An 18,145-nucleotide genomic window follows, 5' to 3' on the forward strand; every position below is an offset into this window, starting at 1 on the left:
AATCGACAAATAGACATTCACATCTGCATGCACACACAAAACACACTGTAGATAAAGCCCATGCAAGCCCACTGTAGTCCAATTCCAAGCAGAAATTACTGATCATGCAGCAAAAATGAATCACTAGATTTGATACAATCTGTAAACCACCCTCAATCATACAGCCTGCTTCACCTGTATGCAACGCTGAACACCATATTTACAGACATTGGTTACATTTTTGAAGCCTCCGCAGTCGTATAAAACCCAGATTTCATTGACACATGGAGCTTCACTCTCAGATGTGTAGCTGTCTATTTCACAGCAGACGGAGACCAGAGAAGGGGGAGTAGCTTCATGGGTGGCACATGAATTCCGTTGATACATACCTCCCTTGTAGCCTACGCCCAGTGACGGATCTCTCATCCTGCAATTGGGAAAATGCCAGAAGGGCTGCCCTACTATGGGCCGGCCCGGCCCGAGTGGACTGTGCGGTGCTTTGGCATGTCGGGCGGGGCGGGCCCATACCGTGTACCGGTATTAACATAATAATTGGTTCAAGCACTGATACTCACATTTAAAGCACACCTTTAATCAGTGCTCTCTATTGTTTACGGTATATACCACCTAAGTCACATAGGAATTACGGTCACGGCTGGTAGTGAATTGAGTCACGACTCAAATAAAACCATGAAATTAATCAAATAATTTTGAAACATTGTGTTGTAGGAGTAGCTGTTTTATTCGCACACTCACAGTCAACGTTTCAAACAGGCAGGCGTGCGGGTGAATCGCCTCCAATTGAATGGCCGGGTAATACACGTTGCGTCATCAGCAGCTGCCAAAGAAATCTGTCTGTCATCATCAATCACTTGTCAACACTTTCCGACTCCTCCCGTCACCGTTGCGGCTGCCGAGCGCTCGTTCTCCAAACAAAATCGAATTAAAAACTATCTGAGGAGCACAATGGGACAGGATAGAGTGAATTGCCGATGTTGAAAATGACTGTGCAAACAAGTTGGACGTGGGGGGGCATTGTGGACGAGGGCAGAGCTCGCTGAGTGCCCTTCAAAGAGTGCTAAGTACTTGATGGACTGATGGCCGCCGAGCCAATTTTTATAAACATTCTCGCTATTGATCATTTACAGTCGGTGGCCTACCTGCTCCCAATGCTCATTAGTCGAAGCGGGTTCCAAAATGACTGTGACGGCGATCACAAGCTGTCAGTGGCGCTGCGTGTGCCATGCAGACAGGCACGGGCTCATTTTGAAAGAAGCCATCCTTTTCACACAAACTAAGACACCTCCAAGAATAAATCGATGCGGGAAAGGCACAGGGTCGGTGCGCGGAAACGGGCCAGAGTGCCGGAAATGAAGCGGAAAATAGCACTCGGCGCCCTGATTGCGAATCTGATTTCCTATTGGTTCGGCTCCGATGTTTTCCTACTTAAGTGAGGGCTTTGGAAATCACGCAACACAGCCGGATGCGGGATGCAGCCCTGACGCCCACCTGCAGCCCCATCCCGCTGCAGCCCGGCAGCCGGCAGCCCCACCCAAGCATCAAGTTGCAGTTAGTTTCCATACGCCAACTGTGCCAAACGCAACATGAACTACAGACAGTATTTCAACTCATTTCAGTAGGTGGGTGTTGGGGTTTTCTGGGGGTTTCGGGTGAAGCACCCATGTTTCACGATGTGGCACGCGCCGACCTCTACAACGGTCAACGTCAGCTTTGTGTGTGTGTGTGTGTGTGTGTGTGTGTGTGTGTGTGTGTGTGCGTGCGTGCGTGTGCGTGTGCGTGTGTGTGTGTGTGTGTGTGTGTGTGCGTGCGTCTCCCACGCGGACTGGAAAGGCGGGAAACGCCAATTTGAAGGGTTTTGATAAAACTTCACAGAAAATTGATTTGAATGTGTTTCTTGTTTGGTTTTTGGTTTTTGGTTTGTTTTGTTTTGTTTTGTTGGGTTAAATAAAGACCGCACGCTCGCTACATCGCCTCCACCGGAATTTTGTAAATGGTAAAAGAAAATAAAAAACGCTCTACATCTTTAATATCAGTGCAAATAGCTGACAACACATTTCGTATATTCTGCCTTATTTTGTTTCCTTTGTTTGTTTTGCTTTTTTTTTAAACAGCGCGAAGCTTTTTGCCTGTCCGACAACGCACCAAGGCAAATTCAAATTGTCTATGAAAATGTACTTGTACCGAATAAACACGTTCTAGTTCCGATTTAAGTCCGAAGGTCCACGGACCAACAATAAAAGAAACGAACACTGACGGCAACTCACCTGCACGACACGGTGATCTCCACCTTGGTGGCCGGGATGCTGCCGGTGATGGGGTCGAAGTCGCACACGGTCGCCATGGCCTCCAGCTTGTCCATAACGTCCCCCTCCATGGGAGCGGGAGACCCGGGACAGCCGCCCGGCTCGCACAGCGCGCAGCGGAGCCTCCCGCCAGAAGCTCCGGGGGGAGAAGAGGAGAGCGGGAGGGCGGGAGGCGGACGGACGGACGGACGGAGTGTGGGTGGAGGTAGAGTCCAGTTAAAAGATCAAATCAAAGAAACTAACTTCGGTCCGGTCGGGAGGGACGGACACCGGGGGAAAGCTCGGCGGGAACCGGCGGGGAAAGAAAAAAAAACGGGATAATTGACTTGGAGGGGATTCGAGCGGGATGGCGCGAACTTGCCAGTTTTCAGCCACAGAATGATCGGCTCTGGCAGCGGAGCGGGAGAAAACTACCAGAAAAATAAATAAATAAATAGATAAATAAATAATTAAAAAAAAAATCCTCCAACTCCACCCACTCTCTGCATTCCCCGTTTCCACGGGGGGATTTCCACTAAGGGCAGGTCCACGCCATCCGTTTCGTGCAAGGCAATGTGGTTATCACAGTGAGTACACACACACACACACGCACACACACACACACACGCACACGGGCACGCACACGAAAAATAAGTGGTTTACAGACGCTAATGACAGTTTGGTCTCTAACGTATGGTAATTGAGCATTTGCGCACCTTGCAGTGGATAATAGATGAAATCGATTCATCCAGGCCGACCCGAGAATTACACGGTCCTTGAGCAGAGGGACTTTTTCCCCCAACGCACACTCAGGACCATGGATCCGGCTCTGCTTCGGTATATCGGGGCTCATTTGTCGTGTCCAAGCGGCCGATGTTTCACGTAGAGATATTGATTGTGAAGCACCTTTGTGTCCAGTGCAATGATCTGTGGTGAAATCGGAAGTGGAAGTAGATGGACGGATGGATGGTTGGGTGGATGGATGGATGAGTGGATGGATGAATAAAGGGATCATTGAAATCACCACGCCGTCGATGGCAAAATATAAAAATGGCACTTTGTTGTCCATCTCTTTCCTTGGTCACATACTGGGTACTCATACATGCATACGCTTCATGCATAATTTATGACGCAGGTGGTAATATAGGCTTGAACATACATGTCTCCGCAACGCCTACATGTGATTCATATGTGAAAACACCCACACGCACACTCTATGTGATGTACATATACAGTATACTGTGTTTATATATATATATATATATATATATATATATATAGTCAAACACACTTACATTGTGGGCACACCCACACACACAGACAAATCAAGCACCCCATTACTCCATGAGGTCCAAAGGCAATCCATCACACTCCAGGCCTCAGTGGGCGGGAGGCATGGTGGGAGGTCTAAACTCTGTGGGAATGTACCACTTTTACACTGCAACTGAGAGCCGGGTGTGGGGTGATTGGGCGGTCCGGGCGCCAGGCTTCTGGACACGCAGAAACCTCATTGCACCACCTCATCATTAGTCGTGTGCGGAGTAATTAGGCCCCTCGGTGCCGCGAAGGTTGATTCTAAGTTCACTTCAGCTCCCCTCCCCGCTTCCGACCCCCTGCTGAGGCTCCGATCTGTACCCGGCCCTCTTGCCCTCACTCTTGGGGAGAGGTAATAACAGGGGGGGCTGGGGGTCTGCGCAGGGGGGTGTGCGTGTGTGAACGGTGGCACGGCCTCTGTGCTGGTGCCGAGGTCTGCTCAACGTAGGAGGGAGGACACCAGCTGATGGATACATTCTGCTGGGACCTCATTCTCCTCCTGTTGTGATGACTGAAGCAACAGAAGATAAATTGCATCTTGAGACCCAGCAGGGGTTTTTTTTTGGCGTAGTGTGTGTGTGTGTGTGTGTGTGTGTGTGTGTGTGTGTGCGTGTGTGTGTAGGGGGGCACGGGGGACAGTGTTGAATCCGTGTGAAACATATACAGTATGTACGTAAATAGTGAAAACAAGATTTCATCAGTTGGCGTGCTACAGTATGTAGACCTAAATATTTAAGAAGAGGATGAAGTGAAACGCAAGGTAGGCAATGCAGCAAACTGCTCTACAGAGTGAGCAACAATGAGATACAGTATGTCGCTATAAGGCCAAAAATGAAGTGGCAAATGCACTGTGCTATTGATATTCAGTCTCTAAAGGTATAGATGTGAATATAAATAGAAGAGATATAAGGGTATACGCTGAATATACATTCCAACAACGCATGTTTTAAAATGTGCCGATTGCGCCGGTAGTATTCATAGATTCATTGTGTAGGTGTGTGTGTGTGTGTCTGTGTGTGTGTGTGTGTGTGTGTTTGCGTGCATGCGTGTGTGTGTGTGTAAGGGTGGTTGGATGTTTGATTTTTGTTTGATTTCAGTGTTGAAGCTGATGGTTTGATCGTGGGCCCCAAAGCTTTGAGGGAACAGCTGTTCAAGTGTCATGAGGATTAAGGCTCGATGGACTGGAATGTAGAGGAACCTACTTCCACCTACCGGAGGTGGAAAAGAGATGAGATTTTACCTGTTATTGGTTTTGTAATTTTTGATGGTGGAAAGTAAATACTTTCCAAGGACAAGTGCACTACCCCTGACATCTGAAGGTTTTATGTGCTTAGTACATTTACTTTCTGAGCGACTGAATGAATAATCACCACAATATAAATAACTTGCCTCAGTATATACGGTATACAGTGGTTAATATGTATTTTTAATTGCACCGTCTCTTGTCTCTTATGCCATGGAATCTCACAGCCCAGTGTCGCCAGACATTATTTGCACAACTTCAAGGTGGAAAGCCCAGCAGTGCGATAACATTAAACAACGCAAGCAGGGTGGTGTGATGGGAAAGAAAACAGTCCTGCACTTGGAGAATCTAAGCCCCAGACCCAGTGAACGTCTGCATTAAGTGTGTCCTTGAGACACGTGCCGAATTCCTACCTCCTCCTCAAAGGGAACTTTTTAGTAGCCAGCGCAGCACCCCTGCTTTTGTGACCCCAGCCTGTGACTTGAGCGAGTGAAAAGAGAATTTCCCGGCGGATATCAATGATGTATAACATTGGTATTGGGTGCGGCTCCTCTTAAACCATGTGTAGTATCTCCAATGTGAATTCTGAGTCAATGGGGCTCTGTTAATATGTGAGACTTCCTTGAAGAATAGCTCCTTTCTCATCTCCCATCATAAATCAACAAAGCTGAGCTGAGCAGGAAACATATTTGTCATTCTCTTTTCAGATCATCCTCTTAATTTGACAGTGTTGTGCTATCTCTGGAGAGCAGGGAACACACAACACAAATCCCTCCAACGCCCATGATACTCCACTGTCGCATTCAGAGGAGTCGTCCGCGAAGAGACTCATCATTCATTGCGGCGCCAGTGGCAATTTATGGGCTGTAATCCACTGAGATCGCTTGACAAGTAGCGTTTACCCCATTACACTACGCTAAACCGTTCCAGTGCGTTGGCTGCATTGGCTGGCCCACTGACACGAAAAGAGCAGCAACCAAAATAAAAAACGCGAGTTCAATGGACCCTGGACGGGCACGCAAGGGAGGTGGAGACAGACTGCGGCCCAGTCATCTTGCATGAAGCCGAGGGCCAGCGGGGTGTGACGCTGGGTGCGAGGTAGCCATCAAATAAGAAGGTACAGGTGTGTGTGTGTGTGTATGTGTGTGTGTGTGTGTGTGTGTGTGTGTCCTCACCAGCGGCACAGAGATGAATCTGTTATGCAGATTGAGAAGCGACGACGTGATGTCGGTAAAACAGCGGTTGCAGCGGTCACACGGCGCCAGACAAACGTCCAGAGATTCCGCCAGGTGGAAGATGTGTCTCACACCGCCAAACCTTTGTTCAGGAAAAATCCAGTGTCAGAGAATTTCAACGGATTACCCATGTGTTACGCTGGAATTACAGCAGATTCGCCCAAGATACACAAGGAAATCCGCACGGAAAAAATATTTTATTTTTATATTCCGTGTTCCTGTGCTGAGTATTAGGAGCCAAAGTGACATGGGGGTTTTCTTGAAAAATCCTGAGGTTTCGAGATTTGTTGTTTTTTTTTTTACACAGTTCTGCGTTCAGCTGCTGCATGCATGCTCTGAGAGGAGCAGGGTATTTCACTCTATTTATTCATCTTTTTTTTTTTTTAATAAATAAATAAATCTTTGTTTTTATTGAAAGCTGTCATGCATGCCGAAATCAGAAGCTTTCATCATTTCAGAGTTTGATTGCAAGTGTTAGAATAAATACATTTTAATAAAAGAAAATAATACTGGAGGCATTTGTCATATCCTCTAACAGATCTGTCGGTAAACCGTCTATGACAGCGGGGGAGCTCGGCTGTGGAGCGGCCTGGCGTGGGATGGGCTCGGGCTTTTAGACTTTCACTGTAGCGCTCGTGCACGGCGGGAGCCAGGAAGCAGCGGCCAAGAGCGTGCAGAAGGAGCCTGAACTCTGAACTCCACTTGGCTGTCCAAACGGTGTCCTCAGAGCCGGACAAAAAGAGGATAAAGTGGAGGAGCTGAATAAAGTGACATTTCTAGGGAGAGAAATCAATGGACACATGGGATGATATGTCTGTCACAAGACACCCGTGGAGGGATTACCGGCGATTCTGATTCGTGACCCGAAACCAATGAACTATGAGGTGTTACAGAAGGCTTTTTCAGAGCCTAATTTTCAGAGGTAATTTGATCCGGGAGATGGGTTTTACAAAACGAGTGCAAAAAACAAAAAGCCTTCATATGTTATGAATTCAACATTTAAACTGCTGATGTGACCTTCCAAAAACACCACTGGGTTGAACCCCCCCCGTGCCAAGAGGAGTGGATTGAGCAATCAATGAATTCAATTACTTTATTTAAATTAAACGATGAAACTGGCAGAAATGACCCCCCCCCCTCCCCCTCCCCTGAGAGGTGATTGAATGCTCTTCTTCAGCTGAGGACGAGGTCGTCCCCGCCGCATACTAAAAGCCCAAATATAAAGTGGAAAAGTTCAGCGCCTCACCCGGGCGGAAGGCGCCGAGCGGAGCGGCTTGGAAGCTCATCTCCTACTTCACTTCACCGGCGGCTCATCAAGCAGCGGCAGCGTGACCTCCACCCAAACCATTATCTACATATGTACCCGGCTCTCCTACTAATAAGAGAGAGCCCCCTGAGTAAAGGAGGGAGGGGGGGGGGGGGAAATTTGTGATGAAGATATTCATCTGCCGCAGCTCGTTGTGGAGGTCTTCTCGCCCGTCCCTCTGTTTTGCATACTCCGTGGCCACTGGTGGAATAAGAGTGGTAACGACTTGACGTCCTGTTTGTTGAGTAGCAAAGCAAGACGCGAAACAAAGTTTCGGAGCCCAGGATCATTGAGATGCGATAAATAAATACGCACATTTGTTAAAAGGATTATGTTGCCGCCTGAATATTTAGGAATGCACGGTGTATTCTGCGTGGCATGCGCTGAGGCATTACGGCAAATGGCTGAACAGACACCTGACCTTGTACACCTAAAAAAACATCTTGAGTAGTGGCAACACATCGCCACGGTGATTTGAGTCGTTGCTGCTTACACTCAGGGAAAGACAATTAACCACCTAATTTGTGTGTTCTTCATGAATTTTTAAGTTGCTGTTATTATAATAAAGTTACAGTGCAGTGATTATAAATTGGTGGCTGTCGTATCGAAGGCGCCGCAGCATATTAAAACGACTTGGTCGTCATTCAGAGATAATGTCAGGTTTCAGGAACGTGACACTTTACAAAAATTAATATGTGACACATACAATTATACAGATTGATTCCTAAAGGACATTCAGACCAAGAAAGTGAAGGTCAGATTTAACCTCATAATTTTGTCATCTTAATTGGTAAAATGCTCGGAGAATGGCACTAATGCCCATAATAACCGAGTGGAGTAGAACCACATCATCGAGTCCACTTCAACTCAACAATAAAGTAAAACGTCTCCTGAAACTTTAAAAGACAAACAAACAAATCCCCCCCCCCCCCCCCCAAATAATTGCTGGTACTTCAGAGGTGGCCGTGGTTACAAGTCAAAGGTTGAGTGTGACAGACCACCGAGCCACACGCACACACAGTCCTTCTCACTCGAAGATACTTGTTCACACACAAAATAAAACAAAGCACACACACACGCACACTGATGCTCATATCTTGAAGAACAGTATATATAACAGGAAAGCTATTGTCATCCAAGCCATTCTTTAAGGAAAATATGATACACTATTCACAGCAGGAAGAAAACAGATCATTTATCACGAGTTGCATTATATGTCCTACTCTAAATCCTGGCTGTTAACGTAATTGAAAGTCTCATGTATTATGGCACGTGTGACCGCTACCAACCTTTCTCACACACAAAAATGATACTTCGACCGTATCTTGCACCTCGGCCTCCTGACCCGCCGCTGCACCATAAAGCCAGCGTGCAGACGGACCCGTACCCTCTAATTGCAGATCGCATTTCATCGTTGGACTTGCATCCCGCGGTTTTCTCAAAGCCATATCCATGTAAATCATCATGGTTAATAACCCTCTGTGCACAATCGACTATTTTATTGTAAATGAAAACAGTGGCGGTGATGTGTGAACGTTGCCACATAAAACCCCACAGTTGGAAAAAGTGCACCACCGACAGCTCACGGAGGACAAATTGAAGGATTCCGCCCACACACAGAGACGGTTCCTGCTGGGGGGGGAAATGTTGCCAGTTGAGCAACACCAGCAAGGAAGACATCCCTAAATAATTTAAGGCACATTCCCGCTGCAAAGTACGGAATCAAAGCTTTTCCCGACCCCTCCCTCTATGTGAATAACAGCGCGGATCCTTGTAATGACACGCTGACTGGAGACGTGTGGTGGCATCTCGCTGCATCCTCATATGATATGTTTAGAGCTCCCCCGTCTCCGCAGCGCACCTACTGTATATATACTGACGTGACAGAATGATAAACGTGACTCCAAACCCTGGGCGCCATTCAACCCGCGTATGAGCCGGTCCCCCTCCGCAGCTGAAGCGTCCCATGCACATGCCCCCCAGTGGAAGCCATCGCGGGGAGAGAGGGGCTGCGAGCAACATTTGCCATTATGGTTTTCCTCATTACGAAGACAGCGTGAACTGATTTGATGGGCACCCACACGCTCCCATCCAGCCCGGAGAGCCATCAGCGGCAAGCATCGCCCGAGGTGCCGCGCCCGTTGCCGCGTCTAACGACGGAACTCCGCTCCGCCTTTGGCCACGTCTCTCCAGCTTGAACCGCAACCGGTCGATTCCCTGTATAATGACTGTTCCCGCGTATTAAATATAGTCAAGAATAAATTCAGTCATAGCAGGGTGGGGTGGGGGTTGGGAGGGAGAGTTCACATTATTAATTTACTTTAAAGCTGTAAGTCTCACAGAATGGACTCTTCCACATTGTCTGACTTTTTTCTACCATTCTTTTGATTTATACGTCTCTGACCTGGTATAATTAAAACAGGGATATGGTGATAGGTAGGTGGGTATTTTATTAAGAAAGGGGGAAGATTACTGATAGGAAGGTGTTAATACTTAATATTTCAATGGATATTAGGCTGTTAGGTTATTATAATGTAAATTTCCATCAAAAGAGGCGGGTCCACTCCATAGGCTGCGTATCAAAATTCAATACTTTTACAGTATCAACCAAATTATATTGATAAAATCGAATACCAACATATTCTATGGCATTCTGTCGAATGTCAATACCTTAAATAGCTCATGACTTCAGTGCCAATGAGCAAAAAAATCAAGATAAACGTTTGTACAGCAAGCATAAATGTTTCGTACTTTTCTTAAGATGTCATCCTTCATTCTGCATTCCCTTTGAAACAAAGATTATCAGTATTATCAGTAAAATACGTATATTCTCGGAACTGGCTTTGAAGTCAAAATATCGGGGTCGGCATCAGTATCAGATAATTTAAGCAACACCCCTACTGGGATGTTACCTCCTCGTACTGTACATCCTGCTAAATATTAAGATGATTATTTCCTCTGGCATACTCTGGCTGCAAGTCTAAAGTTATGTTCAGCAAGTGTCTCTATTTGTGATGGATGAGCTGAGACGATGTGAGCAATTAAAGCTGCGTTGAGGGATATTTCTGGTTATTGAATGTATCAGAACACTCCTTGTAATGTGAAAGATCGCTAAATACTGATCGCTCCGAGGATCACCTCCCCAATTTCCCGCCAAGTGCTTTTTTGGCTCTTCGACTGTTTTCTTTGTAACTGGCCTTCGGAGCTAACTGGCTTGAGAACCGTTGCCTTTCCCAAATGATTCATTCAGTTTGTTCAGATCAGCTGTCATTTCCTTGAATTTCACTTTAATGGAGGTTATAATTGTAATTATCAATCTTAGTAATATGAGCAATAATTGTGAACTAAACCAGCACTCTGGATGAATAACCATTAAGAGTCATCAAAAACATCAATAACCTCCTTATATCCTTACATTTACACCGTGTGATGTATTGCTGCAACAGATTCTTAGTGTGATAGAGTTAATTATCGATGGAAGAGGGCCAGTTAGTGGCTCAATACCCGGCGCATGTGCGATGATGTAGAACTAAGATTAATTCTTTAAACCCCATTCATTTATTTTTGATTTTATTCATTTATTTATTTATTTGTCAGGGACTATGCCCATTAATAAACAGTAAAGCCGTAAATGGGACAGAAATCGGTCGTTTTCCCTGCGCTCCCCCCCTTTTCAGATGATAAAACGCCTCCATGCCTTTTTTCTCCTTTTGCACCTTTGATGTAATGATAAACCAACTCACAGAGCAAAACATTACTCCAGGAACAGCCGGCCCCCTGGTAGAGATAGAGAAAGTGGGTCTTGTTTTCTCCACGCACATCATCCACACAGTCTCTCAGCTGGCCCAGCGGCACATGAAGCTTCATCAAACTATCTCAAAGCTGCGTTCACACAGTGACATCATCATCCATCACTGTAAATGGTGTCGCGCGGTGACATCATCATCCATCATTGCCCATTGTGCGATCTTTTCCTTCCATTTGCCCTGTATATGTATACTTTGCCTTCATGGAAATAGATGGATGCATGCATGGACGCATCTGTACATGTGTTTGAAAGTGTGTGTGCGCGTGTGTGTGTGTGCGTGCGTGCGTGTGTGTGTATGTGTGTGTGTGTGTGTGTGTGTGTGCGTGTGTGTGTGTGTGCGTGTGTGTGTGTGTGCGTTTGAGTGTGTGTGCGTGTGTGTATGTGCGTGTGTGTGTGTGTGTGTGTGTGTGTGCGTGTCGAGAAGAGAGGTAGAGAGGAGAAGGAGAGGGAAGGGGATTTAACACATACCCTTCTCCTGCACAAGCTGTGAACGTGAGTCAGAAAAACCGGATGAACTGCAGAAATCGAAGGCGGAATTTGTCACAAAAACCCCCTCAAATCCAATTAACAGCAGAACCTCCCCCCCCCCGCGCCAGTTCTGGCAATGTCGCCTCCTCAGTTTTCACCGTCATGGGAAAATCCTGCTTCCTCTCACTTTGTCTACAAGGTTACATAACTGTCAAAGCATCACACACACACACACACACACACACACACACACATACACAGACATTTCCATGTACACATTACCTCAATGACAAGTTGATGTAGGATGCTTGGTTACCCATGGACGACGACAAAAAAGTAATTTCGGAAAGCAAATCAGTACACACACACACACACACACACACACACACACACAAAGCACGCGGTGAAGTTACACCTGTACGCAGACGGCCTGACAGCTGTATTGATGACAATGACATTTCAAAAAGGGCATCACAAATCATGATTGAAAGGAAATTTTATTTTTATCATCTGAGATCCTGTGATAGCTTTGCTGAAAGACGATGAGGCAATCAAAGTTAAGCGCCCCCGGGGTCTCTCCATGCCACGGGGCGCAGCGGCGGAGGTAGGCCGGCGATGAATAATGATGCCTTTCCCACCGGCGCGATAATAAATATCAATTTTTTTTCCCCATCCATCCGGAGCACTTCTCTGGCAGCAGCAACTACATGATCTCTCATCCCGCCTGGAAGCGCGGAGAGGAAGCCTGTATTGTCTGACCAATAGCTGGTGTCTGAGGATGATGATGCTCGTGTTTTCATAGGGATTCTGTCTGTCAAGAGGACAGAAGGATGAAGAAATCTCACTGCATCACTGGATTGGCGGACACACACACACACACACACACACACACACACACACACACACACACACACACACACACACACAAACACACACACAGGCACAGGTATGTATACACCTACAGTATAACACACTGATGGGAAAACACACTAGGACGATTACCAGCGGATGCCTGTGTTGTCACCTGACGTGAATCACACCATTGTATTCAGTAATAAGGTATATGTGGAGAATTTTATAGCATGAAGGCTTGCATTATCTTTTTGTATAAGCATTCAACTATGGATTCACACACACAAACACACACACACACACACATTGAGATTACAGTAGCTCACATGCACACGGACCGGCTTCATTCCCAGAACCTCACTCGGAAACAAAAAGAGATTCCAGTGCATCCAGAGTATTAAATTCACTTTGATTATTCCTCTTCATCCCGTATCCAGAGGCTCAGAGCATTACATGCAGTCACAACAACTCAACATTTGGGCGATAGAAACGGGGGGAGTTGGGGATTCCTAAAGTAGGTGTCTGAATATGAAAATAGAAGGAGGACTTTGTGTATTCATTCAAGTGCTGATGGGGATTCCAGAAGCCCGCTCTCTTCAAAGCACATCACACCACAAAGGATTTACATAAGATAAACCAATATCTTCATCAACATCAAAAGCTGCTATATCATATTCCAAAAAAAAAATGCACTAATAGGACTCAAAATAGAACCCTACATTTGACATGTACTTTTATTGTGACGCCTGTCGTCGATCATATGCAGATACAGAATGCAAAACAAATGCATGAATAATAAATACCATGTCTTTCCATTTTCTTTGAGTAAAGAATGAGGCCATTATTCTTTATTCACCCTCTCTGTGTGCCTTCAATAAACTGGCTGACTATATCATATCAGTACCTTTAATGGCATACTGCCCCCTCTTGGACATGTTTGCCAAAAGGGGAACGTTTGATCAATGTAATCAGTGCCCTCTCGGAGAAAAAATGGCTCAAAAAAAGGTTGTCCGCTGTGCTCTCATTTATTCTGCTTTTCAGAAAAGCAAAACCTCCGTTGTGCCCCTTCTGCTCATGTGAGACCAGTCCTCGTTTTCAAGATGCTCCATTAGGAGCTGATGACGCTGTAACCCCGCACCTCATTGATGCGCGCTATTTGGGTCCACAATAACAAGGCGAGCTTGCTGACGTCTGTTTTGGCGCCCGCTCGGCGTCTTTCTGACTGGCAAGACCCAAACAATTCGACAGAGACGGGATAAAAGAAAATTGGTCCCTGGGCCGGCTGGAACGGACACCTTTGAAGCTGCAACGCCGTAATGAAGGGGAGACCACAGAGGCGTCGGGCATCCGGCCGACATGACGCGGCTGGGCGGCTGTGACGTGGAGAGGCGACCGTTTGGGTGCCAGCGATCGTCCTGCCCTCCTCCCGTCCGTGCCAGACCATAAAACCGCTCCAAGGCCCATTCCCCAGACTTTCGCCAGGCGCACAGCGTTTGGTTTAACCAGGCACCATGAGGTGCTGGTGAAATATGCCAAAACGCAGCAGTGAAGTCAAGGTTATTTCTACAAGCCAGGAGACGCAAGAGGATGGGCCCAAGAACAGTTTGCCCCATGCGACGTCCCTTTTGCATACTGATCGAAACAGTTTGCTGAACTGAATGACAATTGGAGAGGCCTTACGACATCTAAATTGAATTGTACTCATTCAAGTACCAACGAGTTCCCCTGGACCAATAAGGGAGGAAATCAGTGTGTAAGGCCGCTCCGTTTGAACGATTTCTGATTAGCGGATGAAGTGTCACTTACCCCATATTGGCTCCGGTTCTCCGTCTATGCCCATAAAGGTACAAAGAGTGCAGAGAGAATTGTTAGATTTTTTATGAACCCAATGTTTAAAGAGGGTCATTTTATTGAGGGCCGAGAGATGAGGCGCAAAAAAAAAAAAAAAAGAAATTACACAATAAGTCAGTTAAGGATAATAGCAGCACTCAAGGTGTCTGTGGATTTTCTCGAACCGATTACAATATGCTGCCTTCCTCCTCTCACCTGCCAAGCCTTAATCATATCATGGAATAAGCAAGACTGCTTCGATGAAAGTTGCCCATAAATGTAATAAAGCTGCCAAGGTTATTAGAACTGCCACAGGCCATTTCCCAGACGCTCACACATCTCATATCTGATTATGGAGAGAAATATGATGAGCCAAGTAAGTATAAGATGCACGTCTTGTAACGGGTTAACGGAAGTTTATAGCTTGTAATAAAGTCCATTCATAAGCATTTATTCCTACACCAACGACAGAGCCCTTGATTAATCTGTCTCTGTGATGAGGAGAGGTTGGCTGCAGCTCTATTAGCACCAATTTGCTCTATGTACCTACACACACGAAGTGTCCCATCCAACAGAAAACAGCGTGGCTTATTCTTTACCACAGCATGTCTGAGATAATAGAGTATCTATTCCTGAGTCTAACCCACTGGATCTGTCTTTGGGTAACTGTGGGTTAGTTTATAAGTAAATAGTGAAAACACACTGCGCGGCTGTCGGCCTTTTGCTCCTGCTGCGCGGCTTCTCTGCCGCGGTTGCCCCGGCTGCTGGGGGTGGTGGGGGGCCCATATATCTGGCGGCCTGCTTGCATCGGCGCCAGATAACATCCGGATAGGCACTCGGCACTCACGCCAGGTGGCACGTCTGGTCGGCTGGTCGGGCCTCGCCCTTACGCGGGCGTGGGTGGGCATGGGGCTCCCGCTGGCTCGCCTGCAGGGCAGGCGGTTCGGGCGGGGTGTCGGGGTGGCGGGGTGTCGGGTTGTTGGTCTGTCGGTGCAGGGCCTGGATCCGGGCCTGCGGTCCGTGCCTGGCACCTGCAGCGCGGGTTCTGTGCAGCTGCGTCTTGTGCCTGCACTTGAGGGTGGGTTGTACGTGTGCACCCCTGGGGTGCGGGGTCTCCTGGTGCTCACTGGGACTGGGTTATGCTCCTCGGGGCCAGGCGTGGGGGTTGCTCCGCGGCCCTCCGGCTTCTCTGGGGCCCTGGGGGTCTTCAGGGCAGGGTGCTCTAGACTTTCCTGCAGTCCTAGGGTGTCTACACGGCTGCGGAGCTCTAACTGTTTTTCAATCCATGTTGCCGTCCAATGTTTATGTTTTTGTGTAAATCTTGTTTGGTTCTATGTTTTATTGTCTCATCCGTGGTGATACACCCCCTCTTGGAGTAGTGATCAGTTGTTTATAGACCCAAACATGATAAATATTCTCCAAAGAGGGGGTTGGTGATGGTTCTAAATAACCAAAAACTGTTCTCTTGTCATCCTACAGGTCGTCCACAGGACAGAGTTGTGTGGACAACCTGCAGGATGACAAGAGCACAGTTCAGGAGCAGCAGTTCTTGATGATTTAAGAATTAATAAACAGTTGCATTGCAAAAAATAATAATAATAAAAAAACACTGTATTATCATGTTTTTACTTCTTACATGCCCCACATATCATTACTTAGACCATTTTGGAACACGTCCTCTCTGTTTATAAATAAATGAATGCGCCTCAGATACACAGCCTCGTCAATTCCTTCCAGAGAGTTTTTGTTTATTTTTCGATCTGCACTGTGTAATTTGCAGCGTCTGGCGAAGGTAATGCGGTGCCATTCATCTTCAATTTTCTCTTGCTTGCTTAAAGCCGGCGTTTAGATGAGGTGCCGCCTATTCTGTAGATTCCTTTTAGAACAGTAGTTTAGCGAAACAAAATTGGCTCCCCGTCATATGAGCATCACAAGGCAGACGGTCCGAGCTTTCATCGCAGGAGGAATTTCATTCATTCAGGCTGGAGCACTTGAAATGTGCACAATGCTCCACTTCTTCTGACCATTAAAGGTGGGGCAAATTGTTACTGTCACCACTGCCCAGTTGGTATTTGTTTTTTGCAACATTCGGATATGTCAAATCAATAATGCAAAGACTGTACCTAATTTGCAACCAACTCAGTGCGAGATCAGATCGAAATATGAAATTAATAAACAGAAGCCAAAGCTTTATCACACCCAGCGGCGGCGGCGTTTCAGTCAAAGTTTACAATAAGAATCATTGCCAAGGTTTCCAGCAAGGGTGGAAACTCAAGCTCAAAATCAATGCAAAAGTTTATATGGTTTTAAGGCCGTCAGAATTGCCTTGAGTGCATAAATAAAATATTCTGCAGCAGGAAAGTCACGGTTCTGAGACGCACAACTTGTAAGTCCTTGAAAAGACAAATTCCTTTCGGTTGAAAGACTAAAACTGCAACGTTTCAATATTAAAAGTCAGCAACATGGCGAAGCGATTGTGATGGGGGTTTTCAAAACGCACTCCAAAAAGAGTTGAAGAAACTTTGAATAATTTATTGTACAAAAAAGGCGTTTGACAAAAACGGTTCTTTAAGTCCTATTAAACTCGAAAGATATTAAAAAAAAACAACTTAAAGTTATAGGGAATTTCGATAAAGTGGTCAAAACTGGCATTGAACCACAGATGGAATCAATCCTTTTGGGTGCAGTGGCCCTGAAGTTTGTAGAATAATAAAGATTAAACCAACTGTCATCATTTCTACATTGTGATATTAAGAAGTGAGTACTTGAATTTCTTAAGTGAAATTGTAATATATACACATTTTATTCCTGTAATAAATTAACTGTGCGGGGAGAGTACGTTTAATTAGAGGTTTACTCTACTATTTAAATGTTTTATAGTCACATAGGCACACATAGGCACATAAAACTAAAAATACAAAGTAACACCTTGGTAACTCGACCCATAATTCATTGATATGCATTATGTATCGTCTTTTTCTATATCATCATATTATATCATATTAGTTTAATATATAAGTTTATACTATCAATCATACTTATATACTTGTATATGATTCATGATTCTAACATGAGACTGGAAGGTGGATCTCTTCCTTTCCTTCTCAAGGTTTTCCCCCAGTGTTCTGGGAGTTATCCCCTGCCCGGGTGGCAGTTGAGACGAGGGGATGATGTTGATTTCTGTGTGAAATGTTTGGCTTCCATTAAGTGCTATATCAATAAACTTGACTTGACTTCCATGCGTTCTAAAGCTAAAGTATAAATCCATCCCAAACCAGCCGCTGAGGGCGATGGATTTCAGACCATTATTTATCAGGCATTGGCTCTGAAAATGTGAAATATTGTCTTCACTCTGAATATTGCACTTCATCCAAATCTGTTGTGTTTGTGTGTGCGTGTTTGCGTGTGTGCGTGTGCGTGTGTGTGTCTGTCGCTCTTATCCACTTTCTTCTGTTATTCTGAAAGAGACATCTGATGGTTTTTTTTCTTAACACATGGATGCCTTTTCCTGCCAAGATGTCTGTGAAACCTCCCCTCTTCAAGCTGTCATAGGACGGACTCCGTGAATCGCGGGGTTAGGAGGTGTGAGACACTTTGCGAGGCAGATGCCCAGCCGGTCCGCCAAGTGTCCAAGTCTGGCCATAACGACTGCCGTGTTCTGGACCAGACACGTACAGAATACAGTTCATGACTCCTCTGCAATCAATGCTGCCAGACCTCCATCACCTCCAACACCCCTGTCTCTTTATCTCGCCGCCCTCTTTCATTCAAGCCTCGGGTTTGAAATGCGCTCGTCTTTCAACTCCA

General features: G+C 46.0%; 1 protein-coding gene across 4 annotated transcripts in view; it reads right to left on the reverse strand.

Moving 5' to 3' along the window:
- The window catches only part of cpne5a (copine Va), a gene marked incomplete at both ends in the record, with an annotated part of 75,220 nt that extends 72,846 nt beyond the window's left edge, over positions 1–2,374 (reverse strand). For all 4 annotated transcript variants that reach the window (XM_080015410.1, XM_080015412.1, XM_080015411.1 and 1 more), the window contains one exon: positions 2,265–2,374. In XM_080015410.1, coding sequence (XP_079871536.1) covers positions 2,265–2,374 — 110 coding nt within the window. The remainder of the gene's footprint in view (positions 1–2,264) is intronic.
- Between the last annotated feature and the right edge of the window lie 15,771 nt (positions 2,375–18,145).

This window comes from Zeus faber, assembly GCF_960531495.2.
Source record: "Zeus faber genome assembly, chromosome: 15".
Lineage (NCBI taxonomy): Eukaryota > Metazoa > Chordata > Actinopteri > Zeiformes > Zeidae > Zeus > Zeus faber.